Consider the following 26208-nt stretch of genomic DNA (forward strand, 5'->3'; position numbering starts at 1 on the left):
CCCCTGAGCCTCCTTTTCTCCAAAGTGGGCGCTCCCCGAGCCCTGAGCTGGCAGGAGGTGCTCCCAGCCCTGCCCCAGCTCTGTTCCCCTCCTCTGGCAGCATCCAAGCCCCTCCACATCCTCACCCAGCCCTCCAGGGAGTGCTTTAACTCTTCCCCCAGGGCTGCACAAGCACCCTCTGTTCCCAGACACATTTCCCACCTTTTGGATGTAAAATCCACCTGACCACACTCTGTTCTTTTGTTAAAAAGCGATTGATTCCAATTGGTGCAGGGTTTTTTTTCCTGGACCAGGTTATTGGTTGGTGTCTGGCCTAAGCTCTTATAAAGTAACCCAACCCTTCAGAGCAAGCAGCAAATGCCCATTGCTGGGAGGCAGCAGAGGCTCCTCAGGGAGCTGCTTCCAGCTGGGATATTCTTTACTGGGATGGCTCAGGAGCTGCTCCACGAGATGCAGGAGAAGTTCCCCATCGTTGTCCTGCTGGCAGCCGGACTGTTGGATTTGTCTGGTGAGTGATGGGCTCTGTTCTGCTCTCAGAAATCGCTGCTTTTCTGCCCCTTTGCTCTTTTCTTGGTGTGCCATCAGCTCTGGGGTGAGGGAGAAGCTGCTCCCCATTTGTGCAGCCCAGGGTTTGGGGGAAATGCTTTCACCCAGGGGTGATGACCCCTCACCAGCACATCGCTGTGCTGCTCAGTCCCCAGAGAAAATATTCTCCCTTTAGGGCAAAACAAATGAAAAATCCCTTTTCCTCCAAGCAGAGCTGAGGATCAGGCTGGTGCTGCTGAAGGCTGGTTCAGAATCCCCTCTGCCAGGCACCACTGACACGCTGTGCTGCCTCTCCTTTAGGAACAGCTGTCCTGACAAATATTCCTGACAGCACAAAGTCAGGGCTGGGTTTGTGCTGCTGCTGGCCCAGCCGAGCTCCTGGGGCTGCTGTCACTCACAGCCTTGGCTTTCCACTTTGCTGGGTGCCTGTGAGCATCCCTGGGAGGGCTCATAAATTAACTGGGCTGGTGGAAGCAGTGTCCTCAGGCAGGCTGTTCTCATCAGGAAAGAGAAACTTGGGAAATGACAAAGAATATTCTACCCAATCAATAATTTTCTTCTTTTTGTGAAGCTGTTAAACCTCTGCTTTGCCTTTGTCAAAAACCACAATTTAAATGCATAACGCTCAAGCTTTTAGATTTGTGTCTTTCCTGGCAGGTGCCTAAGGAAAAATGCTTAAAGTTTTTTTGGGGAGGAAAATCCATTTTAGTCTGTGGTTTGGAAAGTGTAATTTGGAACATCAGCCTTCTGATGAGAAGACAGAAAAAGTAAAGTGTGTGGGGAAGAGAATAACCTTTCAAAGGCAGGGTCTGCCTTTTTCAGTGATAAAGTGGCTGCTTTGGGTTTGAGAGGTTGCCGTGTTCTCTCTGCTCTGTGCCAAAACAAACCTGCCTGGACACCCTGGGGGGATCAGGAAACTCCTGGTGGCACTGGGATGCTGGTGGAGGGGGAGTGCTGAAGGAGAGCCAGGGGAGGGAGCTCCTTTAGGTTTATTTTAATCTTGCTCTGCCGTGGAAGAGCTGCCAGCCTGTCCCTGGCCAGGGTTTCCCTCTCCCTGCATCTTCAGAGGAGATCAAGGGATCCCCTGTGGCTGGTTCATGGCTTGGGTCCTTCGTGTGATGCTGCACATCAGCAGCAGAGAACGAGGTTTGTGACAGCTGGGAATGGGAATGGGGCTGGGAATGGGAGTGGGAATGGGACTGGCAGTGCCAGAGCTGCAGTGTGGCTCTGGTGCAGGCAGTGCCTGCTCAGTTCAGCTGCCCTGAAGTGCTGCTGGAGCAGTTTGAGGCTGATTTCAGCTGAGCCAAGGCCTGTTCTCATTCCCCAGGTGCCTCCAGGAGCAGCCCTGGGATGCTGGGGCCGAGCTCTGCCCAGAGCAGCCCCGTGCCCACCACCAAGGGTGGCTGGGGTGAGCTCAGCCTGCATCCCCAGAGCCCAGGAGCTGATGCCAGCACTGAAGCATCCTCTGACCCTGCATCCCACCCCCGGGGAGCTGCAAACACCACAGCTCTGCTGCCTGGGGCCGTGCCCGGGAGCCTGGCGGGGGCTGAGCTGCTGCACACAGCAGCCAGGAGGGCCCAGGATGGACACGCAGCTCCTGGCAAGCCCTGGAGCGGCTCCACACGGGGACCACGGGCCCCCGCAGCTCTGGCACCGCAGAGAGAAGCAGAAAATCCTCCTGGGGCTGGGCTCAGCCCTCCCAGCTCCAGCCCAGGGCTGCCCCGGCCCTCTCGGGGTGCAGGGACACCCCAGGACCCTCCCCAGGGCACAGCTCTCTCTTCCCCTCCTGTCATCAAGCACAGGGAGGTGCCAAGTCCCAAACCTTCTCCTCTGACCCCAGCGCTGGGTTTTCACCCAAGGAGAGAAACGGCAGCATCTGCATTTGCCCCCAGAGCTGGGATTTCTCTGGGAGGAGCAGGGGAGGCCTGGCTGCCCACGGGAACGCTTCCCACTGGGCAAAGGGCCCTGGACACGATCCCTGCAGCCCAGCCTGACCCCGGGACAGGGGTGGATGCTGCAGTCACAACTTCTGCAATCCCAGCACAGCCAGCTCCAGGGGCCCTGGGCTCAGGCTATGCCAGAACAGCACAGGCCAGGCCCGTTGGGTTTCCCCCTCTTGTGTCTCTGCAGCAGGAGACCACAGGCAGCAAAGGCAGCAGCTCAGCCTCAGGTGGAACAATCGGTTCTGGACACCCAGCCCAGCTGCCTGCTCCTCACTCCTCCCTGCCAGGCAGCGGAAATTCTTCATTCTCCATGGAAGCTCTGGCTCCTGATGAGCTCCTGCCATCTCCATTCCAAACTGGCACAAGTGATGGACCACAGCCCCTCTCTTTGCACAGGGCTCCCACCTGCACCCACGTTCCCCCAGAGAGCAACAGGAGCTCTCAGGAGATGGCAGCTCTGGCTCTGCAAGGAGATGCTGCTCCTTGGGCAGTGACAGGGAGACCTGGAAAATCTCTCTCCCCTGAGAGCCCACAGCCTTCTCTGAGCTCATCCTCATTAATCCAGTTGTGGATTTCCACATTTAAACCTTCCCCAACTACTAAAGACCTCAAAGAAACATCTGCCCTCTCCCCAGGAATGCCCAGCTTTGGGAATGGTGACCTCCAGCCCTGGGATTCTGTCCCAGCACTGCTTCAGCCTCCTGGTGCCTCTGCTCCTGCTGGTGCTGGGATGCAGCCCATGAGCCTCCACACCCCGACCAGCTCACCCACATCTCCTGGCTCTGGGCACCAGCTCCAAGGAGCTTCTGCCCCTCCTGTGCCTCGGGGAGCTTTGGCTGGGATGCTGCAGGTGAGCACAGGGAGAAGAAGCAAGCCTGGTTCTCCTCCACTGTCCCCAGCAGCCAGCCCTGTCCCCAAACCTGGCTCTCCAGTGCTGTCCCCAGCTGCCAGCCCTGTCCCCAGCCCCTCTGCAGCTCACAGCCACAGGGACCAGGCAGTTCCCCTTCCCAGCCTTGTCCCTCCCAGCCCCACCAAGCTGGGAGCTCCTGCTCCTCTGCTGCTCTCCTCCCCTGCCCAGGGAAGCCATCCCAGCTCCACTACAGCACTTCCCACTCCATGGGTGCCCCGTGAGGTCCCAGCAGCCCTGGCACAGGCTCTGGTGCAGCAGTTCAGGATGTCCCTCGATGCAGCTGCCAAGAACCTCAGCACAGTCAGAGGTGACCCCCTGACCCTGCTGCCCTCGTCCCCACACTTGTCCTTCGTGCTGAAGAGCACTGATGGCATGATCTGCCTGCAGCCCATGCAGGATTCCCCTCTCCCTGCAGAATTCCCAAATTCCAGCCTTGGGGGGCTGCTTTCCATCCAGGAAATCCTGGCAGCACCCAATTCTTCAGCGCTGGAGCTCGCAAACTTCCACCTGAGCCCTTCCAGCTTGGTCCTGGTCAGGCCTGTGTTTGTCCTGCTGCCCAGTGACACAGCACGCTCCCAGGTGCTGCCCTCTCCTCTGGGTGACCACAGGATGGCCCAGCTGGCCACAAGTGTGGGCACAACCAGGAGCAGCCAGGACATCCCAGTGAAAACCAGTCCCTCTCATCCCCCTGGGACGTCTGTGGGACCTGGGACTGCTCTGTCCACTGTGTCCAAGCAACAAGCAGAGAGAGCAAAAGTAAATTCTGAGCCAGTGCCAGCAAATCCTGTTCCTACAGCCCTCAGGGGCTTGTCCCCAGCTGTCACCTCAGCCCCAGGGCATGTGCTGGACCCCAGGACGAGCCCCACAGTGCAGACCATGCCCAGGCTGCCTGAGGAGATGCAGATTCCTGCTCCCCATCCCCAGCAGGCCACGGGCACTGATTTGCTCTCCTTGTCAGCAGAGCCTGGCACCTCCCCTGTGCCACCAGAGCTGGTGTCCACTCAGAGCCTCCAACCTTCCCCCAAAGTGTATTTCAGCACTGAAAGGCCACAGTCTTCATCTGGAGCTCCTTTCCTGGCAGCAGGGGAACCCCAGGGGTCCCCAGAGCCTGCCCAGGCTGGGAGCAGCACAGGGGCTGCAGGGCAGGGGGGCTCAGCATCCACCCCCAGCCCATCCCATGACCCCTGCACGGGGTGTTTGCCTCCCAAACCCCTTCCCAGGGCACTCCCCAGCACCAAACCCCCGCTGCCCTCCCCTCAAGGGCTCCTGGGCACCGAGCTGCTGCCTTCTCCAGTTGCTCCCAGCACATCCTCAGCCTCCTCCGTGCTTCCAACTGGGAATGAGCAGAGCACAGTGGGCAGCACAGCCCGGGCTGCAGCCCCTGTGCCTGCCCCAGCAGCACAAACCCCCAGCACTGCTGGAAAACCTCGTCTCACTCAGCGTTTGGAGCTGGGATTCACCCCCACCGTGCCTCAGCCCTTCACAGGCACACGGAGACCAGCAGCAGAGCAGACTCCGCTCTCCACAGAGCTCCAAAGGGAAACAAGGATTTCTGGGCAGGCTCTGGCTGTGGTGACACACACAGGGATGTCTGCCAGTGCTCCCACACCTGCCCCAGCTCCTGCTGAGCTCTTCTCCCAGGCCAGCACGGGACAAAGCACGAGAGCTGGGAGCAGCAGCAGTGCAGGGAAAGCAGGAGATGCTCTGGGATCCAGCGTGTCTCCACGGGCTGTGCTCAAGCCAAGGACACCACAGCCGCACCCAGCAGCCCTGGGGAACGAGCTGCCTTTAACTCCCACCCCAGCTGTGGCCACAGGCTCTGCCCCTGCCCTGCGGGACCATCCCAAAGCCAGCCGGGGCACTCCTCTCCCTGCAGCCAAGGGTGTCACCTCTCCCCTCAGAGAGCTGCTGCCCCTGCCCAGCCCAGCCCTGCAGCCTGACCCCAGCGTGGGGCTCAGCTCCTCAGGGACCGGGGAGGGGGCAGCAAGGGGAGGTGCAGCCCCCACTCAGGCACCCGTGTCTGCTGCACACCCAGCATCAGCCAGACTCCTGCTGGAGGAGGTGTCCCACCCTCTGGAAAACGTATCCCACCCTCTGAAGAATGTATCCCACCCTCTGGAGGTATCTCATCCTCTGGAGAACATATCTCACACTCTGGAGAACATATCCCACCCTCTGGAGATCATATCCCACACTCTGGAGGTATCTCGTCCTCTGGAGAACGTATCCCACTCTCTGGACGAGGTATCCCACACCCTGGAGAACTCATCCCACCCTCTGGAAAATGTATCCCACCTTCTGGAGAAGGTGTCTCACCCTCTGGATAACATATCCCACTCTCTGGAGAATGTATCCCACCCTCCAGAGAACATACCCCACTCTTTGGAGGTATCTCACCCTCTGGAAAATGTATCCCACCCTCTGGAGAACATATCCCACTCTCTGGAAGAGGTATCCCACACCCTGGAGAACTCATCCCACTCCCTGGAGAATGTATCCCACCCTTTGGAGAAGATGTCTCACCCTCTGGATAACATATCCTACTCCCTGGAAAATGTAACCCACCCTCTGGAGGTATCCCACCCTTTAGAGAATGTATCCCACCCTCTGGAGATATCCCACTCCCTGGAGAACGTATCCCACCCTCTGGATGAGGTATCCCACCCTCTGGAGGTGTCCCACCCTTTGGAGGAGGATGTCACAGAACTGGGCACTGGTCACTCCAGCCGTGGCATGGCTGCCCTGTCCCCCACACCCACAGCAGTTCCTGTCCCTGCTAATTGGCTCATTAATCAGGGCACTGATGAGCCCGCTGTCCGTGACCCTGAGCTGCTCCCAGCCAGGGGCCTCAGCCAGGAGCCCCCGGCCACAGAGAGCCCCTGGCTGGGTGCTGCGGGCACTGACTCAGCCCAGGGGCTGCTGCTGAGCACGGAGGGGGCCGAGGAGCAGGGCAGGACGAGGGAGGTGACAGATGGAGCAGCTGAAGGCTTGGGGACAGCGGTGACACTGGAGCCTGGAGCCCTGCAGAGCGGCTCCCAGCAGAGGAGGGGGCTGCACTCGGATATCACCGTGCTGGACAGGCAAGTACCCCTGGCCCCTGCTTTGGCTGCTGCTGCTGCAGCATTTTATTATTCATTTTTATTCATTTCATTCGTAGTTTTATTCATTTTATTCCCTTTTTTCCCTTTCTCCCCAGCCTTGCCATCGTGAGCGACTCCTGCGGCTCCGGGAACCACTCTGTGCGGCTGAGGCTGAGCCCTGCAGGGGACACGGCCCCTGGGCCCCCTGGCTCAGAGCCCTCCCAGGACACCTTCCTGGCCCAGGTGGCCCTGCAGGGTGACAGCAGCCAGGCCCTGCTCCAGCTCCACTCGTGCTGTGTGAGCCCCTCGGCCAGCGCCGGGGCTGCGGGGGCCCAGTGCTGCCTCTTCCGCAGGTGGGAAAGGGAAAAACCCCCCTTGGGCTGGGATTGATGGAAATGAACTGTCCTGTCCCCCCGGGTGCTGGCACAGGTGTGCAGAGCCCCCTTTTTGCTGGGGAGGCTGATCCCAGGAGAGGGGGTGCAGGGATGCCAGCCAGGCTTCTCCACAGCCCATTCCAGCATCCCACCCGCCTGCTCCAGGCCAGGGGAGCGTGAGGATTCCTAAGGTGGGCTTTGGAAAGCCACCGGGGTGTGAAATGCGTGCTGCAGGCAGCTCAGGGGCTGGGTGGCACACTGCAGCAAAAGCAATCTCTGAAACAGCTCTGCTGCCCTCGGGCTCTGAGCAGGGCAGGCCCTGCTGGTGTTTTGTGGATTTTCCCGTATCTGGGATGAGGAAGCAGGGCTGTGCTGGGGAGTTTGTGCGGAGCTGGGATTTGGAGCTGTTGGCTGTTTGTTCCTGCCAGGCTGCCCTTGGAGTGCAGACACATCCAGCTGCTGAAGGGTGGCAGCTCCAGAGCCACCAGCTTCTCCATCCAGCTGTTCCAGATGTTGAACCACTCCGTGGCCTACCTGCACTGCAAGCTGAGGCTGTGCCTGCCCGGCTGTGAGCAGGTACCGAGGGCAGCTCTGACCCCACAGCACTCAGGAGGGATTTGGTGCTTCCAGAGTCTCCAAGGTCACCCCCTGGCCACCCCAATCCTCTGTAAAAGTCTAGGAGTTAATGGTGTGGGATGGTGGCAATAGTCGGTGATCCCTAAGAAAAGGAAATTAGGGAATAAAGGTTTACCCGTGTGCTGGGCTGAGAATTGGCAATTCACCTTTTGGAATGGCAGCAGAGCTGGAAAAGACTGAGGAGACCCAGGGCCCTGGGGAAGGAGGATCTGTTCAGGACACAGCCAGGTGTTTTCCCTGTCTCTCCCAGGGCTGCTTGGAGAGCGTGGAGCCCCTTCCCCAGCCCAGTGACAGGACCAGCCATGGAAACCTGCACAACCTGGTCTCCCTCGGGCCTGTCTGGAGGATGAACAACAGGTTTCTGTACAAACCAGTGGAAGGTGGGGCTCTCCTTGTTTTAATTCTCTTGCAGAGGTTTTTTGCTCAGCTTTTCCTGCTCCAGGGAAAGCAGCACATTTATTAATCACTTTCTTGATTAGATTATATCCCAACAACTCCCCACCTTTGCTTTGGCCTCCCTAAGTCCCAGACATGGGGATTTAGTGTCACATCCGACAGAGTTCCAGCCAGGAGACGCAGCCAAAGGCGCCCTGTGAAGGAACTGAAGCTTTAGGAGGAGGAAAGGGGAGAAAAATGAGGCAGAATGTTCTCAGTCTGTAGAGAATTGCAGCATTTTGGAGCAGAATGAGGGTGGCCACAGGTCAGGAGTGTTCCTAGGTGAAATACAGAAGCTTGTTAATGTTAATTAAATGTTTATAGCTATTAGAAAAGAGTGGCACTGAGCTGGTAAAACATGAGAGACTTCTCAAAGCCCACTGGCACCATCCCTGACTCCTCATGTCTTTATTTGTGCAAAGAACATTTCTGACTGCTCGATTTCCTGTCTCTCTGTGTCCAGGCTCTGCTCCTGCCATGCTGCTGCCCATCCTGCTGGGATCCCTCGCTGCCTGTGCTGTCCTGGCCACTGCTCTCATGGGGCTGTGGCTGCAGCACCGGCACAAAGCCAAGGCCAGCCCTTATCCCCTCTCTGGAGAGCTGCAGGGGCTGTGATCCCGAGCCCTGCTCCTGCAGCTCCCCCAGAGAAGCAGCTGGATTTGCTTTGCCTCCGTAGAGCTCCTGCTGAGCCAGGGAGCAGGAGATGCCACCTCTGCTCCGAGCCTGCCGCTCCCTCCTCCCTTTCCTTCTGCATCAGCGACTCCACAAACTGCGGGGTAGAGAAGGAATCCTCGTGGTGCTCCAGGGACAGCAGAGCTGGAAGCCCAGGCCAGGCTGGGCACAGAAATGGGGAAGCAGAGAGGAGATGGGGGCAGGTGAAATACAGCACTGTGCACTAGAGCCTGCCACCAGGAAGAAACAGCAGGGAAATGATGGAATTGGGAGCATGGACGGGACCCAAGAGCTCCAGAGATGTGTCCCTTCGGCAGAGGGAGTGACCAGCAGGACTCCTCACCTCTTGCTGCTCCTGCCCTCGGAGCTGCTGGCCCAGAAATGCACCTGGAAGGTGTGGGGAGGGAGAGGAGCAGCAGCAGCACGGACCCAGCGTTCCCCCAGCGCCTCCTCCTCCTCCTGAGCTGTCTGTAATAAACCTGAGCATCGCAGTGTTTGTCTGGTCTGTGCCTGCACCTGAGGGAACGGGGCCCGTTGTCCTCAGCTCCAAAATTGTGTTGGCAGGTGGGACTGGAGGGGAGCAGAGCATCACTCCTGGTGGGCACCTCCTGTGCCAGGGAATTGGCAACAAACCCGTTCTAATTGGGTTTTTATTCTCCCTAGAAGGCTGCAGAGCCTGGCTGGCTTTTTTAGCTTTTCCCCTCTTTCTTTCCTTAAAAGAAGGGTCCACTACCAGAGCCCCTCGTGTCAGGGCAACAGAAGTAACTCACATTTCTACCTGGGTCAGCCTTCACCCAAGGATTCCTCAAGGTTCTGCTACAGAACTAAAAATCCCAGTGGCAGTGAGACAATTAACCTGCAGCAGTGCTAATTGTTATTTGTGCTGCAGTGGCACTGAGGAAATCAGCAGCACCTTGTGTGTGACACTGAGCTGCCTCCAGAGAGAGCTGAGGCATTAAAGACACAAATGCACAAGAGTTTTTAAACCCCTTTTCAACTGAAGGTGTGGGTGCTGCTTCTGGTGCTCACATGGTGAGGGTTAAACTGCTCTGACCAGCCTTTGTTCCTCCAAACACCCATTTCCAGGGATTTGACAGCAGCTTTTATTTTATCCCTGAAGGAACTGCTCTGCTTTACCACTTTCTGGTATTTCTGCTGAGGTTTTTTCCTCAGGCTCTATGCACTTATGTGCTAGTTCTGGTTGTTCAGGAGTTTTTCCTGTTCTTTATCTTGCTGGAGTGTTTTCCACCCCTCCATCCAGCTGCTTCTGTGGGGTTTTTCCCTCTGTTCTTTCTGGTGTGTTTTGCACATCTCTCATGTACAATTCTGCCTCGTGGATTTCTCTGTTCCCCTCAAGCATCACCCACTTCCCCACCTCCCTTTCCCCCAGGCTGTGCCAATGCCTCAGGTGAGGAATCCCCTCCTCAGCACAGAGCAACCACAAATGGATTATTCCTCACACCATTTCCCACCTGGAATTCTTTGAGGATTTGCCCTTCCAGTGCTGGATTCGAGTGAGCAGAGCCACACTGCGAGCTGGAGCTGAGCCAGCTCCTGTGAGAGCTGAAGGCAGCAGCAGTGAGGTTCTGCCCCCAGGTGAATGCACCTGTCCTGGGGTGCCTCCCCTCCCTGGGCAGGGCAGGGCAGGGCAGGGCAGGGCAGGAGGAGCTGGCTGTGCTCCCCAGCAGCCAGGCAGGAGCAGGAGCTGGGCCATGGGTACAGAGAGGGGCCGGCAGCTGGGCAGCCTGACCGTGTTCAGCAAGGAGGATTTTGAGGATGACTGGGTGCGAGTGGCCAGCGGGGGCTTTGGCCACGTGTACCAGGTGAAGCACAGGAGGTGGAGGACGGTCTATGCCGTGAAATGCTCCCCGTACCTGCTGCAGGACTCCAGCACCGACAGGTAACCCCTGCTCTGCTCTGCACCGTCCCTGCTGCGAGGATCTGGGGGTAAAACTGTGGGAAAGAGCTCCTGCTCCTCGGGAAATGCAGGGCTGGGCACCCAGAGGGAGTGGGAAATAGGAGCTCTGCCTCTATCCTCGTGTGTGGATGTGCAAAGGGACAGAAGGAACGGGGGAATAGGACAGGGCTGGCACCAGGGCTGAGGTCAGCGCCTTGAACTTGGATAAAAGCAGCCTGGTGGCGGATCTGCAGCTTCCACTGCACACGGGGGCTGATGTGTATCAATCAAACTGAATTAACCACCAAAATCAGCAGGATTAGAGATGTGGGGCAGAGGATTTATAGCTGGTTTCACTGCCCTGCTCCCGTAGCCTCCAGACATCTCTTTCCTCTCCGTGGTGCATCTGTAGCTCCTCTCTGCTTCTTGCTCTGTCTTTCACCTGCAGAGACTCTTCTGGTGCCCAGCTCGTGTCTGGAGATGGAGCAGGGCCAGGTAATCACAGCCACTGCTGATAACACATCCAGCACAGGCAGAGCTGATGGGAAAACAACCGAGTTGGTGAAGTTATTTCATTTAAAATTTTATTCCTTTCAATTTGGGAGGACCCTGCCTGGATAAAAATCTCACTCTCGTGTGATTTCTTGTTACTGACAACAACTGAGCTCAGGCTGAGCACTGACTGTCCTCAGTTTACTCTGCAGATATTACATTTGCATTTTTTTCTTGTTTGATGGAGGGGAAAAAAGAGTCAAATAATCAGTTTTACTTCTGTGTCTTATCAATTGTAGTAAAATACCTGAGATTCCTCAGCCCACGGGTAGGTCTCTCTGTGAGGAGCCTGCTAGAGGAAGTCTGGCAGAAGATTTTGCTTGGCTGAACCATTTTAGATCAATTAATGGCCTGGCTGAGTTGCTGGCAGCTCAGCTCCATTCCCAGGGTGTGCATTTTAAAGGCACTCCTGGCACTTTGCTGCTTGGCTGCTCCCAGAGCACCCCAAACTTGTTCAGCAGGTCGGGAGAGGTGAAACTTTGGAGAATTTGGAGAAGCAGGTCTGCCAGAGCTGGCAGAGAGGAGCAGACGTGCCTGGGTCCCCCCTGAGCAGGGTCACCGTGCCCAGGGACAGCAGCTGCAGGAGAGCACGGAGCTGTGCCTGCTCCTGGCATCCTGCTGCCACGGAAACCCTGGGAATTTCACAGAATCACAGAGTGGTTTGGGTGGGGAGGAGCCTTAAAGCTCATTTAATTCCTTCCCTGCCATGGCCAGGGGCACCTTCCACTATCCCAAGCTGCTCCAGCCTGGCCTGGGACACTTCCAGGGATGGGGCAGCCTCTGGGAATTCCATCCCAGCCCCTCCCCACCCTCACAGGGAAGGATTCCTCCCCAGTATCCCATCTAACCCTGCCCTGTGGCAATTTAAAGCCATTTCACCAGTGTGACAAGCACCTGCTCTCTGTCCTCGCTGCTAAGGATTGAAATAAGTACCAGTTTTTCATCTCTTTCCCTTTTTATTTTGCCCAAATAAACCTCAGCTCATTTTGAGAAGTCACACCACCTTCTATGTCAGATTTTAGTGTGGAGAAGATCACGGTGTGGCAGCATTATCACCAGCTCAAGGGGGGATTTGGGATGGATCTATTTGGGCAGGCAGTGCTGGGAAAGGCTGAGTATCACTAAGTTACTACAGAGTTACTGAGCCTGTGAATTGACTGATAACATTTCCTTATTTTTTTTATTTTCAATTTTCCAGGACCAGCATGAACTGCCTAATGGAAGAGGCAAGCAAGATGGAGAAAATCAAATTCCAGCACATTGTCACCATCTACGGGGTGTGCAACAGCCCTCTGGGGATAGTGATGGAATATATGGCCAGGGGGTCCTTGGAGAGAATCCTTCCCACTCACAGAATGTCCTGGCAGCTGAAATTCCGTGTGATCCATGAGATGGGCTTGGCCATGAATTTCCTGCACAGCATGAGCCCTCCTCTGCTGCACTTGGATCTGAAGCCAGGGAATGTCCTCCTGGATGGGAACATGCACGTCAAGGTATGGCCTTAGTGCTGGCTTTGTTATTTCTCCAATAAGAGCGAGGTTGTTTCTGCCAAGTGAGCCCAGAATCCCAGTAAATCAGGTTCTTCAGGAGCACTCCATGGAAGATTGACCTGTGGGGTGTTTAACAAGCAGCTGGTGAGCAAATTACACGGTGTTCCCAAGATCACACAGGGAATCTGGGCCAGCACTGGGAGTTTAAGGCTCCAGCTGCACTCAGTGCCTGCAGGTTGTCAGGGTTTTATCAGGCTCACACCTCCTCCAGTCCCTGATCCCAAAGGATGGGAGGATGCCCAGGTGACAGCAGGAGGGATGAGTGTGAGCATTTCGGGGCAGTTTCCCTGTTCCTGCTTGCAGATCTCTGACTTTGGGCTGTCCAAGTGGATGGAGCAATCCAGCAGGATGCAGTACATCGAGAGCTCAGCTCTGAGGGGCACCCTGAGCTACATCCCCCCCGAAATGTTCCTGCAGAACAGCAAACCCCCGGGGATCAAGTACGATGTGTACAGGTGAGGGCTGAGCCAGGGCACCCAGGGGTGTCCTGACACACAGCAAGGGGGGCTGGAACGCTGCCTCAGCTTGTTCAATTTCTGGTTTTCTGCCTCGTGGAACGTGGGGAACACTGGGGTGCCCTGACCTCAGTGGTGGAGACTGAGGGAGGGGGATTCTCTGTGGGTAATCATCATCCCAATGAGGGAGCTGCAGGCTGCACTGCCCCAGGTGCCCCCACACCCCGTTCCCATAAACCCAGGTGAGATCAGAGCCCAGAACAGTCAGTGCTGCTCTTTCATCACAGATGCTGCTGAGATTGATTTTAAAACAATTCCAATATTGGCTTATCTGCCTCAGTGTTCAGCTTCATTTTGGTCAGGAACAGACAGAGATTTAAATTTGGCTTTTGTCCTTTTGGGCAAGGAGCTTTGCAGCACATCCACACGAGCTCCGTGTCTGGAAATTCCTCAGCTCCCTGGCCTTCACAGCACAGAGAGACCTGAGGGAAGAGGGAAAGGAGGATTGGCACAGCCACAGGAACTTGCAGGAGCCAAGGGCTCTAAACCCCAATGTGAATAAAGTGGAAAAAAGGCACTGAGAGCCTGACTTTGGCAGGAAAGGCTCCAAGTCACTCATTCCCTGCACAGGGTGATGACCCCACTCTTAAGGGAGATGCATTAGGCAGAATCATAAGGCCTGAACCTTTTGGATCCTTTCATCTGGAGGATGAAATCCTTCTGCTCTGGGAGATTAAATCTTTCCCTCCTGAGGAGCTTCCTTCCTGACCTTCCCATTTCTCAAGAAGGCAGAAGCAATAAGTGCATTTAACCTCCAAGTGCTCACAGTCTCTCCTCTCCCGCAGCTTCGGGATCGTCATCTGGGAGGTTCTCATGCAGAAGAAACCTTACGCAGGTAAACACAAACCCTGCAGCTGTGGAGTGTTTCTTCCAGCCCTCTTCCCAGGGAAAACACCCAGAGAGTGCTGGTTCTTTCCAGGGGCCAACATGATGGCCATCATCGTGAAGGTGGCAGCGGGGAAGAGGCCGGGGCTGGAGCTGGTCAGGGACGACTGGCCCGGGGAGTGCCACCAGATGGTCGACCTGATGAAGAGGTGCTGGGACCAGGACCCCAAGCAAAGGCCAAGCTTTGCAGGTGGGACTGGGATGTGGATTAGCCAAGGCTCAGCCCCACGGGTTGACAAGCAGGGGATAAGTTTGTGTCCAGTTTTCCTTTTGCTGTCTCACATCCCCTTCATCGCTCTGCCCTCCCCTCCCACGTGGGTCCTGCCTGGCCCTGGGGCCCGGGGCAGCCTGCCCAGCTGAGCTGCTGTGCCCTGGCAGATATCCCTGTGGAGACAGACGTGCTGCTGGCCCTGATCCAGAGCCTGGTGCAGGACCCGGAGAACGAGCGCCTGGTCAGGAAGATGTCCCACAAACCGGCCATCTCCAGGAGCCAGCAGGTGAGGAGAGCCCCCCTGGGCCACTCAGGAAATTCCAGTGAGTCTGCTCCTTGTTCTTACCAGATCCTGAGGCTGTTTCCCCTCCCAAAGGTGCACCTCAGCACCTTCGCAGGGTGTCTGCACAGGCTGTGCCTCTGTACTTCATTTATGGGGATAAGACACTTGCAAATGAATTAACAAATGCACTAAATGATAAATGGTCAGAGAGGAAAACCCTTTTCTAGACCTGCTCAGGTGAACTCGGTTTATCATGGTGGCCTCAGACACTAAAAGAAACTCGAGCAAACACAGGATTACAGAGTTCTGTTCATGGCACAAAACCGAGGATGTTCCAGTTTGAACAACTCTTACAGAAATGAAAAAAAAAAAAATAGTTTTAAATCCCCACGTTTCTCTGGCTAAGAAAATAATTCTGGATTGTCACAGCGCAATCCCAGCTACTGGAGTAATTATACCTAGAAAACAGGGAGAGATTGGAGGTGGGAATTATTGGTATTTAGAGGGTTTTGTCAAGCTGTGCAAGAAACCAGAGGCTTGAAGAGGTGGGGGCTTGGGAGTCCCTAAACAACAGAGGAAATAATTCTGGGATGCTGCCATGCAGCCAGGAAGCAGAATATGTGTGTGTTTGGGAGTAAAAGAGCACGAGGGGGAAAAGCTCATGGATATCCAGAGATCACCTTCAGGCTCCCCCGTTCCTGCTGTGTCACGATTGACTGAGCTGAGTTTTGGGTGCCAAAGCAGGACTGGATAAAAAAAACTCTCAGATGATGACATAAAACTGCAGAGCAGCAGCAAAGCACTTTGTGCAAACATTACAGAATGCAAATAAACACTTTGTCTTATCCTTTTTCTTCCCTCCTTTCCGAAAACAAGAGTGACAAAGAGGAGCTCACCTTCCCCCCAGACACCAGGAGTGGGGGTAAGTAGGGGACTGGCTTTAGAGCTGAAAATTAAAGAAGGGGAAGCTATAAAAGCCGACTATTTGTTGTAGAAGGATTTGGCTCATAAGGTTTTCCACGTGGGTGACATTTTAAGTTAAGGAAAATGAACTATTCAGGAAATAGACACCGAATGTCCCAGGGCACGTCTGGCCTTATTTTACATTCCTTATCTCTCAAATGACTTTACTTCATGTCATTCTATCAAGAGTCCCAAGCTCTCCCTCCCTCCTTGGAAGTTTCTCACTCGGTTTCGCTCTTTTTCTCCCGTTCTGTGTCCCTGCCTTTAGGAAAGGCCAAGGAGGAGGCTCCTGGCCCAGCTCCGCGCGGGGAGGCCGGGAGCCCCGAGGAGCTGGGGCCCGAGGAGCTGGGCAGGCTGCAGGAGAACGGCCTGACCCTGCTGCACCTCATGGTGCTGCAGGGCAACGTGGCCAAGGTGCGGCTGCTGCTGGGCCGCCGGGCCGGCGTCAACAGCGCGGCGGGCGGTGGCTGCACCCCGCTGCTCGTGGCCGTGCAGCGGCGGCTCCCCGAGATCTGCTGCGTCCTCATCGAGCACGGCGCCGACGTCAACGCCGCCGACGAGGACGGCTGGACCCCGCTGCACTTCGCGGCCCAGCACGGCGACGACCGCACCGTGCGGCTGCTGCTGGACCACCAGGCCCGCGTCAACGCCCAGGAGCGCGACGGGTGGACGCCGCTGCACCTGGCGGCCCAGAACGACTTTGAGAACGTGGCTCGGGTGCTGCTGTCCCGCCAGGCCGACTCCAACACGCAGGAGGTGGACGGCAAGACCGCCCTGCACGTGGCCGCGTGCTTCGGGCACGTCGGCCTGGTCAAGCTGCTGGCCAGCCAGGGAGCCGACCTGGAGAGGAAGCAGAAGAACCTCAGGACCCCGCTGCACGTGGCTGTGGAGAGGGGAAAGTTCAGGGTGGTGCAGTATCTGCTGAAGAACGGCATCTCCGTCAACAGCCTGGACCAGAACCACTACAGCGCCCTGCACCTGGCCGTGGCCCGGGGCAAGTACCTGATCTGCGAGAAACTCATCAAATACGGGGCCAACGTGGAGCTGAGGACGGACAAAGGCTGGACCCCCCTGCACCTGGCCGCCTTCAAGGGGCACGTGGAGATCATCCGGCTGCTGAAGGGCAGCCGCGCCCGGCTGGACGCCAAGGGCAGCATGGACTGGACGCCGCTGCACCTGGCCACGCGCTACGGGGACGAGCCGGCGGTCAGCGAGCTGCTGCGCTGCGGGGCCGACCCCAACACCGCAGAGAGGTCCCACTGGGCCCCCCTGCACTTCTCCGTGCTCAGGGGCTCCTTCCTCAGCGTCATCAACCTCCTGGAGTGCCGGGCCGACGTCAACGCCAGGAACAAGGTGGGCTGGACCCCGCTGCACCTGGCCGTGCTCAAGGGCAACATGGCCATCATCAAGACCCTGCTGAAGGCCGGGGCTCTGCTGGACGTGGAGGACATCACGGGCTGCACGGCCCTGCAGCTGGCGGTGAGGCACCAGCGGGAGAACATCATCACCCTGCTCCAGGGCAAGGAGTCCTCGGGGAACAAGGGTGAGAACAGGACTCTGAACGATGCCAAGATTGCCAGGCTCGTCCCAGGAAGGACAGATCTGTAAATTCATCAGCTCTGGAATTTGCAGCTTGAGCTTTCCCACGTCAGGTGTGATGCCTTAAAGCACCTTGTCCTGTCACCTGCTGATTGCAGGAAAATATTTCCCCTTTTTAAATGGAAGGTTTTAAGCATGAACACTAAGAGAGTAAAAGAAAATGAGGTTATTTGATGGCAACTTCTTTTCCCAGCTTGTAGAAGGTTTTGGCTTGGTGACACTTTAGGCAGTGCTTTCCTACTGAATCCTTCCTGAGCAGGGATTTATGCACCCCCTGTTCACGCAGGCAGTGCTGAAGCTGTGCACAGCACACACACGCCTTCCACAGCTTTTATTGCTTTTATTCCATGTTTTCCTACAGAGAAAATTGGTGTAAAATGGCCCTGGCACAGGTGGGAATTGAATCGTGAGATTCTCACCTGCTGCTGGCACAGCAATGTGTCAGATTTCCTGACATCTCCTTTCTGCAACAAGAATCAAATGAGGCAGGAAAATCACTGGGAGAGAATATTGAAATGGATGCAGCACAGGGAGCAGAAATTCCAGAACAATCACACACGAGATCTGGCTGCTTGCAGGTCAAGGTCCGAGTCGTGTCTCTGGGGGGAAAATAATTCCTGCTTTCCTTCGGGAAGATGTTCCAGAGCTCGATCACTCCAGTGAAAAACATCTTCTTGGTGGATTTGCTTCCCTTGTGGCAGTGAGCAGCACTGTGTGCAGCTCTGACAGCCCTGCTGTGATTCCTGTCCCCAGAAGTGCCTGCTGGGAGGGTGACTTGTGGTGGCCTGGAGCTGGGCAGAGGCTGGAATAGAAACAAACAACCCCAGCTCTGCAGGGAAGCTGTTATGGCCTGATAAAGTGAGATTAAATGGGTTAAAAAGAGGGGTTAAAAAGCCCAGCCTCTACTAATTTTGTTTTCATTTTATATCAGCTTAAAGTATTGATGTGTGCTGTATTCAAACCCAGTTTTTCATGATGCTTTGGCACCAAAGCCTTTAGATATCATTTAAAATAAATTGTAATGAAATGATTCATTTTCAACATTTGCCTTTGGTGAAGTGAGGAGCTGGGCAGGTTATGAAGTGAAATGCTGGTGACATTTTGGGTTGCAGGGAGTGTAAAAACTGGACTTTTTTTATTGCATCCACCAAAAGAAAAAAAAAAAAAAATCCCCAAAAACTGCTTGGCATTTCCCTGATTTACCTGCTCTTGATATTCTCTAATTTTGTCCAAGGAGAAAGGCCTGGCTGGAAGGAATTCTTGGGATGCTCAGCCCTTCCTGTGCAGCTCCTTCCCTCAGCTTCAGCTGTATTGATTCAGGAAATGTCTCCCCTGCTTGGTGTCAACTGAAATATTTACCCAGAAAAAAGAAATCCAATTGCCACATAATTCAGCAGCTCCTTTCTGTCCCTGCTCCAGCAGAAAAACAAAACTCAGCTCGTATGTCATGGAATGTTCTCTAAAAGAGCTTAATTAAATTTATAATGAAAATAACAGGGGATTAAGAAGACATGAGGGAAATACATTGCTCTTGCAGAGCATTCCAGAGGTGATAGAAGCAATTTGCAGAGAAAATTACCTGTTTGCTGCTCAGTTTCTATAGAAATTAAATGAGTCTTTACAAACTCTGGAAAAGTGCATTCCAGCCTCCGCTTTGTGACTGTGCAACTTGCAGCTTATTTCTAAAATTATTCGTAGATCTCCATCCCCCCCCCCCCTTTTTTTTTTCCCCTTTTTCAACTCCATTTCAGTCTTTTGTCCCTGCTGATAGATCTGCTGCTGATTATCTCATGTTCTCACCCAAGAGCTGCCAAAGTTCACAGCCAAGGCAGCTCCTGGCAGGGCAAGGCAGCAGCAGCAGGGCAGAAACCTCCTGAACAGCTCGTTTAGATTCAAAAAGATCAAAACTGTTGACCTTTATGCCTCAAAAATCGTGGTTTTAAGGTAGCCAGAGCTGCCTGGGTGAGCAGGGTGGTGCTGCTGATTTTAGCAGAGAGTTCTGTGGAATGACATCCCTGTCCTGTAGCAGCCCCAGACATCCTGAGCCACGGGGATATTTCCAGTCCAATTGCCCTTCAGAACCCCCAGAGAACCCCAGGATGGTTTGGGTTGGTCCCTCAGTTAAGAGGGGAAAACCCAGAGGGGGGAAATTCAAGGTCCCTTAAAGGTGATCTTGTTCCACCCCTGATGGCAGCTGGAGTCACCCCGAGCTCTGTAAATGCTGGGATGCCATTTGGGCTGCCTGCATCCCCTCCCCAGCATTTCCATCCAGGATATCCATGGGGAAACGGGGTGAGCCCCGTGTTCTCCACAAACAGCACACAGAGAAACCCAGAGGAAAGAAATCAACAGAAGCAGGGGATGTTTCACCAGGGGTGGAAGCTGGCATTGATTTCCTAAGTGCTCTCTCAGTGCTGGATCTGACTGTAATACAAATTTTCTGATGTAAAATTCGTTTGAAGGGGAGATGCTTGTTGTGATCAAAACGTGGACACTCCTGTGAGAAGCGTGGCTCTCCTGTGAGGGAATGTTCACAGGAAAATGTTTGGAAGTGAAGTCAGTTAAATCCATGTTTTGCATTGCTCCTGCTTCCCAGCCACTGTGATTTGTTTGTTTGGCAGCGCTGCAATTATGCAGATATGGGATTAAATTAAAATTAAAATAATGCTGCGTTTTAGAGGAAAAGAGATCTGAATAAATACAGCTTGTGGGGGGGGGGAAAAAAACCCTTATTTTTAGCAGAAATGCTTGTTTTTTTCCATAGCCCCTTAGGTGTGGAAAATCAAGATGTTTCTGACAGCAGTGATGTGAATGTAGGAGGGAGTGATTTTAATGTAAGAAGGAATAGTGAATTCTCTGTGTTTCTTTTTCTTGCAAGGAGGTGGTTGTAGGCTCTGTGCTGTGGCAGACGTCAGTGTGAGACGTGCCTGGCTCCTGCTCAGCCTTTCCACGGCCTGGCAGAATTCACCCTGCTCCCTTCCCAGCTCTCCCCAGCTCCAGGGATGGGTTCTGTCCCCTTCCCTTGCAATATTTCCACGTTCTCACCTCCAAAAGCAGCTCCCCACCCAGTTCCATCAGTGCAGGTGTGAGCTCCACTTCCATTAGAATAATGGGAAAAGGGGCCTGACTGGGAATCAAGGAGCACTTGCTGTTTCCTCCTAGCAGGCATCTCATCCCCAGCAAGTTCAACATCTTTTGATCAGCTGCTGCTTTCCTCTCCTCTGGCTCAGAGCACAGCAGGGAACCCTCCTCTTGTGCAATTTGCTGCTGGCCTCGTTCTCTTATTTGGGAAAAAAAAGCCCCACAAAGCCAAGCCCAAAAGTGATTGTTTTTAAAGCCTGAGGTTCTTGGCAGTGAGAGGTGGAGTTCAGCTCTGTGGGGACAGGTTGGGGAGGAGATGTCACAGCTCAGACTCATTTTGGCAATTCAGTGCTCCTCACACCCTCTGTGGCCTTGGGAAAAATCTTTTGTACCCAAACAAAGCCCAGGGAAAGATTTATATCCCCCCTGCAAGAACAACAGGGCACCTCAGAGGTTCAGAGCCATAAATCTGCTGCCCAGCCTGGGCTTGGGAGGTGGTGGAACCATGGAATCTGTGAGTCTAAAAAGCTCTTTTTGTGGCAAAGATTGGTGCCACGCACAGCAGTGTGCTGGGAGGAACAGAAAACCCTCCCTGGAACACCCCTGCACTGAATTTCCCTTAAAAAATATCAGGTACAGAGATCACTTCCAAATGATCCAGGAGAAAAGCCAGAGAGCAGGAGCAAACTCCCCATCCTGGAGGGAATTTCTCCTGGATAAAAAGAAATAAATAATCCCCACCAGGCTCTCTGGTTAGAAAATATCCCATTACAGACTCAAGTCCATCTGGAGCAATTACAGAGAGGAGCATTAGGCCGGGGTCAGCAATCAGGAGGTGTAGTAATTAGCTGTAATAAGGGCTAAAATGAGCCTTTGTTTGCTGCTGTGCTACAAGGCCATTACTTTAGAAATAAAAGGGAAGTATTACAGACACTGAGAAAATTCAGCTTTGACAGAATTGTGGTTTGGGGCATTTCTGGCCTCATTCCACGGCACTTTCACTGCTCCTCAGCACCAGCCTGCTCCTCAGCAAGGCACAGCAGCCTTCTTATCACCAGCCTGATTTTATTGCCATTCTTTGGGCAAACCCTTAATATCTGCTCCAAGCAGAAAAAAAAAAAAAAATCCTTACAAGGCATTCAGGGAATTAATTTTCTCGCCTTGGAAAAGACTGCAGTCCGCCAAAATGTTTTGCTGAGGCTGCCTTGCCTTTATTTTGTTTAAGTCTTTGTTTTGTAAGCCCCAGCAGGATTCCTCCCAGGAGAGCTGAGCTGCCCGATGTGCTGCTCCTTTCAGCTGAGCACAGTCGTGTTCTGCTCCAGGGAATGCTGGAAAATGCCACAGGACATGAGCCCACTCAGACATTAAAAAGTGGCAGGGAAAAATCAACAACAAAACCAGAGAAAAGGCAGAATGCATCTGAAATCTGGTGAGCTTGGAAAAGCGCTGCTTTTGAGGTTGTTTGGGAGTCTGGGAGAAGCTCGTGGCATCTCCTTGGCCCCACAGAATCACTGATGCTGGGAAAGGCCTCCAAGATCATCCTTTCCAACATTTTTACATCCCAGTCAGGACAGCAGGGAAGGGCAGCCCTGGAATTCACCTGGAAAACCTGGCCCAGGGCCTGGTCTCTCTCTGTTTGTAGGCCGAGGGAGGAAATTTCAAAGTGTGCCTAAAACATAAGCAGGGATTTGGGAATTTTGGAGGCTTAGACAGCTGGAGGATGAGTCTTGATGCAAAAGCAGCTTTTTGCCAAGGAGTTAAAGCTGTTGGTGAGCTCGTGCAGTGAGTTCCTCCTCCCTAGACACCCTGCTGCCTTCCCCTGCAGCACAAGGACGTGCTGGGACGAAGCCCCTGGGATGTCACCCACAGGGGACAGCTTTCCCCCAAGGCTTTGGGGTCTAAATGCCTGTTCCCAGCTCTGCCAGCCTGGCTGGGTGAAGAAGAGCATCTCAGTCACTCTACTCATGGAACACTTCCTTCTGTTTGTTTGGGTTTTTTTTTAATTAAGAAGGAGGTAGAATTTGCTGTGATTTTCCCTGGTATCTCTGAATCACATCCCAGTCCCTACTATTTCACTGTCTGCAGTCTTCCCCAGTGATTCTGGCCTCAGCTTTGAAGTGATTTAGGGCTTGTTTATCACAAAGGCAATCAGACATGCTCCTTCCCAGACACCCTGGAACTGCCAGGGAGCTGAATATTCCCTTTGCTGGGGGGGCTCAGACACAAAGGCAGAGCTAAACAGGTTACCAGGCACTACCTGAGCCCCAGCAAATCCCTGCCTGCATGTCTGCCCTCCCAGTAGCTCCAGGTAGGCATTTCAATGTAAACATGAAGAAGGAATGTGACCCGGAGCATCTGCCACCAGCTGGGAACATGCACAAACTCAATTACTGCAGCGCAGAAAATTGCCAGCCACAGTAATTCAGTCATAAATCTGCATCCCCGAGGTTAATTCGGTGTGGCTTTGGCACAAAAGGCTCCAGAAGCTGAGGCCCTGCTCCTGGCCTGGCACCTGGAGCAGAGCAGAGCCAGGTGGGTGTTTGGGGACACAAAGGCAGTGACATTTCCCCCGTGTCTCTGCTCTCAGCCACCCCCTCAGTGGGGCCGGGTTCAGAGCCCATCCCCAGCTCTGTTCTGGGTCAGAACCTCGCTCTGTGCATCATTCCCTGGCAGGGAGCACAGCCCACGGCCCACGGGAGGCAGAGGCAGCAGTTCAGCTCTTTCATGTCACGCAATCATCGCCGCTCTGTTCCACAGGATCCTCTCCTGCCGTGGATTTGATCCGGGCTGGGCTCTCCCCGCTCCCCAGAGCTCGTCACAGCTCGTTCTGTCAGCCCAGGGCTGGCCCTGCTCCCGTGTCCTCTGCAGGACCCACAGCACTGCTTTGCCGTCTTGCTGGGTTTTATTTTTTTTCCCCAGCAAACTCCAAGAATTATGCCAGATCAAAGTCACTTTTGTTTTTGACGGGAGCAGTCCCAGGGGGAGGGAGGTGTTCAGATGTACATATTTGTTTAGACTGGCACTGACTGCCCATTTCTTCACACAGACGAGCTCCCAGCTCATAACCTGTCTTGTTCAATCAGATTTGCAGCTCCTGGGTTTCCCTCTGAAGCTTTGTACATTTTCCAGCTGGTGATTTGACAGAGCTCTCTGAACTCACACTCAGGAGCTGCTCAGAGATTCTCTGTGTTGCTGTTAGCACTTGCAGACGAGATTACATTTCTGGCTGATGTCAGTTTGGGCTTTTCTTGCTTTTTTCACGCGGCACGAATAAAAATATCAGCTTTGTGGCTGTACTGTTAAATAAATATTAATGATGTTGTTACAAAACATTTGATGCAGTGACAAGGGCTGAGGTTATGACCTGGTTTTCTCCCAGGTGATGTTTGCAGCCCTTTCAATCAGAAAGGTTTGGGGAGCAGCTGAATACAGAGAGGAAGCAGAAACAGCCATGAGGACACTTGAATTCTGCTGATTTATTTTTCCCCCTGTCTGCAGCATCGAAACTCCACCATATCAGCCATAGGAAGAAGGATCTGGCAGCTCTGTGCTGCTGTCCTGAGCTCAGGGGCAGAGGCTGCTGTGGCTCCCTGTCCCTGTTATTTGGATCAGCAGCACGGCAGGCTGTGCTCAGGAGCTGGTCACCCTTAAAATCCTTGAGAAATTCCCCTTCCCAAGGCTCCAGGTGAGGAGGTGAGGCAGCTCCTGTCCCCAGGATGAGCTGGGCTGTGGAGCAGGCTCAGGGCTGCCTCCCAGCAGGGAATTCTCTGGAATGGGCTGTGTGGTGATGGAGGGGATGCCAAAGCAGCCTGTTCCTGCAGAGACACCTCTGCCACCGGCAGGAGCACAGCCCCCTGCCCTGGGGGTGACTCTGTGCCCTCTCAGCCAGCTCTGGGGGCTGCTTTACCCTGCTCTGTGCTGAGCTGAGCCCCATCCCCCTGCAGAGCCCATTTCCCTCGGTTCCCTGCACTTCTCTGCCTGTTCTGCTGCACCTCGTGCCCCTGCTCTGTGTCACCAGCTCCCCTGGCAGGCAGGGGCTGCTTAAAACCAGGAAAAAAAAAACAACCCAAAACTGATTTCAGGGAGGGCAAGAACAAACCTGTGCTGCTGCCTGCCCTCCCCGAGGCTGGCACATGGACTGGGGGGCTGCCCCTGGCAGGCTCATCAGGGCTGCACTTGATTGCATGCCAGGGAGGATGGCAGCAGGGAGGAGAGGATAAATGTGCTCTCATCAGCCCACTCCTTTCTCCCGGGCCCAGCATGGCAGCTTGCTGAGGCAGAATGTTTTCCTCGCCTTTAAAAGGGTTTTGCTTTGCTTCTTAAGTCTCTTTAAAGGCATTTCTAGGCCTGTTAATTATTCATGACGCCTTAATTATGTTTAGTCCACTGTGATCACTCTTTCTTTGGTGAAGAAAGTTGTTATTTGTGAGTCAAAAGCTCTTTATGAAGCAGACAGGCTGGTATCGTCAGAAAGACTTGGGGGAGCAGTTGGAATTATTAAAAGAAGCTTTGATTAAAGACAGGCAGTTAATTTAACAAGAGTAACTGGTTTTATCCATTTTTTTCCCTGGGTGTGCAGAACAAAGCACACCCATGGATGTGTCAGGCCTCACCTGGAGCAGCAGGGCTCTCTCAGATGCCCCAGGAGATGGGCAGGTCGTTCCTTTTATCTCTTTTGGGTGCTGGGAATGGCTTTTGTCCACAGGCTTAGAAATAAAATTTGGCTGTAAGGGTGAACCTCAGAGTAGCTGCCTTTGATCCGGGCAGGCTGAGGCCAGACAGGCTGAAAACAGCCTGGTGTGTCCTGTTTGATCTGAAAATATCATTTATTCTGGTGTGTTTGGGAGGGGAGGGGGCACTGGAGCTCCTCATTTTCCCTCAGTCACAGTGGCACTGAGGTGAATCATCCAGCAAGGAGAATTCAGCCTCATTTGAACTCAGCTGCTTTGGAAATTCTGGTTCCTGCATAAACTGAGGGCTTCGGGGCAGGGATTATTCTGTGTTGGCTCAAAACTGAGCAGGCTTTTGGATCTGAAATGCCATTAAACTGAAATTTTCGTTTGTTAGTTCTTGGAGACAGACCTAACAGTGGGAAGGATTTTCTTTTTATTATTTTTTCTTCTTCTTTTATATCAAGAAAATAATCTTTATTTAAATAGTGCTGATTAAGCCTTGCTGAGGGTCCACCTGCAGAAACACCAAACCTGAGCGTGTAGCTTGGGAAAACAGTGCAGCATAAATTGAAATATTCCAAAATAAAATAATTAAGTCCTCCAGCATAAACTCAGCTGGGCACCTCTGCCTTCCACCCCCTCCTCCTCCCATCCTGCCCAGCCCACTTCTGTCTGTGAGAGGAGAGACATTTCAGACCATTTCCTTTCTGTCTTTCTGCATCTTCCCTTTCCCATGTCTGACTCTCGTGGCTGCAGGCAAGACAAACACCAGAATTCTCAAGGATGGACTGGGGTAAGGGAGGAAAAAGGAAAACAGTCTGAAAAGCAAGGCAGAAAAAAGCCAGATCTCACATGAAGGCAGATTTTCCTCTGTGTGTGTGAACTCTGCAGCAGAAGAGCGGCTCCCTGGAGCCTGAGCCCTCAGAGCCAGCTGTAAAACAGAACAAAACAATCAGATCGACATCAGGGTGGCTTGTGCAAGTCTCTATTTAATTACAGTGCTGCATGAAGACATTGGTTGGTGTCACATGTACCTGTGATGGGCATTTTATACATTCCTGACTCCCCGGGGAGTCGTGTTTGCACTGGAGATTTTCACCACAAGAGGTAGTGGCTTTATTTTTCCTGTTTTCCCTTTTTTTTTAGGTTTTTTTTTTAATTATTTTTTTTTATTTCAGCAGGATTGGATAAGCTGGTTAGACCTACTGGAGTTAATTTTACTCTTCAGCCAGGAAGATAAACAGTTCTGTGGAGTGGGAGCAAGCAGGCAAGCAGCAAATACAGAGCAGGCAGAATTCACTGGCTTTTAATTCAAACCTTTTTGGGGGTGCAGAGAGCCCCACCCAGGGCTTCAGCAAGCTGGGAATCACAGGGAGGGAAAGCAGGAACAGGAAGACTCAATA

At 53.8% G+C, this 26208-nt stretch overlaps 2 protein-coding genes across 2 annotated transcripts; both read left to right on the forward strand.

Annotated features, from left to right (window-relative positions):
- The first annotated feature begins 405 nt into the window (after positions 1-405).
- LOC111939235 (uncharacterized) lies at positions 406-9087 on the forward strand. Its single transcript, XM_086860978.1, has 7 exons — positions 406-508; positions 586-592; positions 1926-6479; positions 6596-6832; positions 7282-7429; positions 7740-7869; positions 8388-9087. Exons 1-7 carry the CDS (start codon positions 427-429, stop codon positions 8537-8539), a joined length of 5310 nt encoding a protein of 1769 aa, XP_086717104.1. The 5' UTR covers positions 406-426; the 3' UTR covers positions 8540-9087.
- Positions 9088-10308: 1221 nt separating this feature from the next.
- Positions 10309-18686, forward strand: ANKK1 (ankyrin repeat and kinase domain containing 1). The gene is made up of 8 exons (XM_086861486.1): positions 10309-10496; positions 12244-12538; positions 12899-13050; positions 13896-13945; positions 14030-14185; positions 14374-14492; positions 15366-15411; positions 15721-18686. Exons 1-8 carry the CDS (start codon positions 10309-10311, stop codon positions 17058-17060), a joined length of 2346 nt encoding a protein of 781 aa, XP_086717612.1. The 3' UTR covers positions 17061-18686.
- Positions 18687-26208: the final 7522 nt, after the last annotated feature.

The sequence above is a fragment of the Cyanistes caeruleus genome, chromosome 23 (genome assembly GCF_971803275.1).
Source record: "Cyanistes caeruleus chromosome 23, bCyaCae1.hap1.1, whole genome shotgun sequence".
Taxonomy (NCBI): domain Eukaryota; kingdom Metazoa; phylum Chordata; class Aves; order Passeriformes; family Paridae; genus Cyanistes; species Cyanistes caeruleus.

Bases quoted from the DNA above. Each gene is read 5' to 3' on its own strand.
- LOC111939235 (XM_086860978.1), top strand. From the start codon at position 427: ATGGCTCAGGAGCTGCTCCACGAGATGCAGGAGAAGTTCCCCATCGTT. The intron at 6,480-6,595 runs GCAAGTACCCCT...CTTTCTCCCCAG, and splicing joins GATATCACCGTGCTGGACAG to CCTTGCCATCGTGAGCGACT. The intron at 7,430-7,739 runs GTACCGAGGGCA...TGTCTCTCCCAG, and splicing joins GCCTGCCCGGCTGTGAGCAG to GGCTGCTTGGAGAGCGTGGA.
- ANKK1 (XM_086861486.1), top strand. From the start codon at position 10,309: ATGGGTACAGAGAGGGGCCGGCAGCTGGGCAGCCTGACCGTGTTCAGC. The intron at 10,497-12,243 runs GTAACCCCTGCT...TCAATTTTCCAG, and splicing joins CAGGACTCCAGCACCGACAG to GACCAGCATGAACTGCCTAA. The intron at 13,946-14,029 runs GTAAACACAAAC...GGTTCTTTCCAG, and splicing joins GCAGAAGAAACCTTACGCAG to GGGCCAACATGATGGCCATC.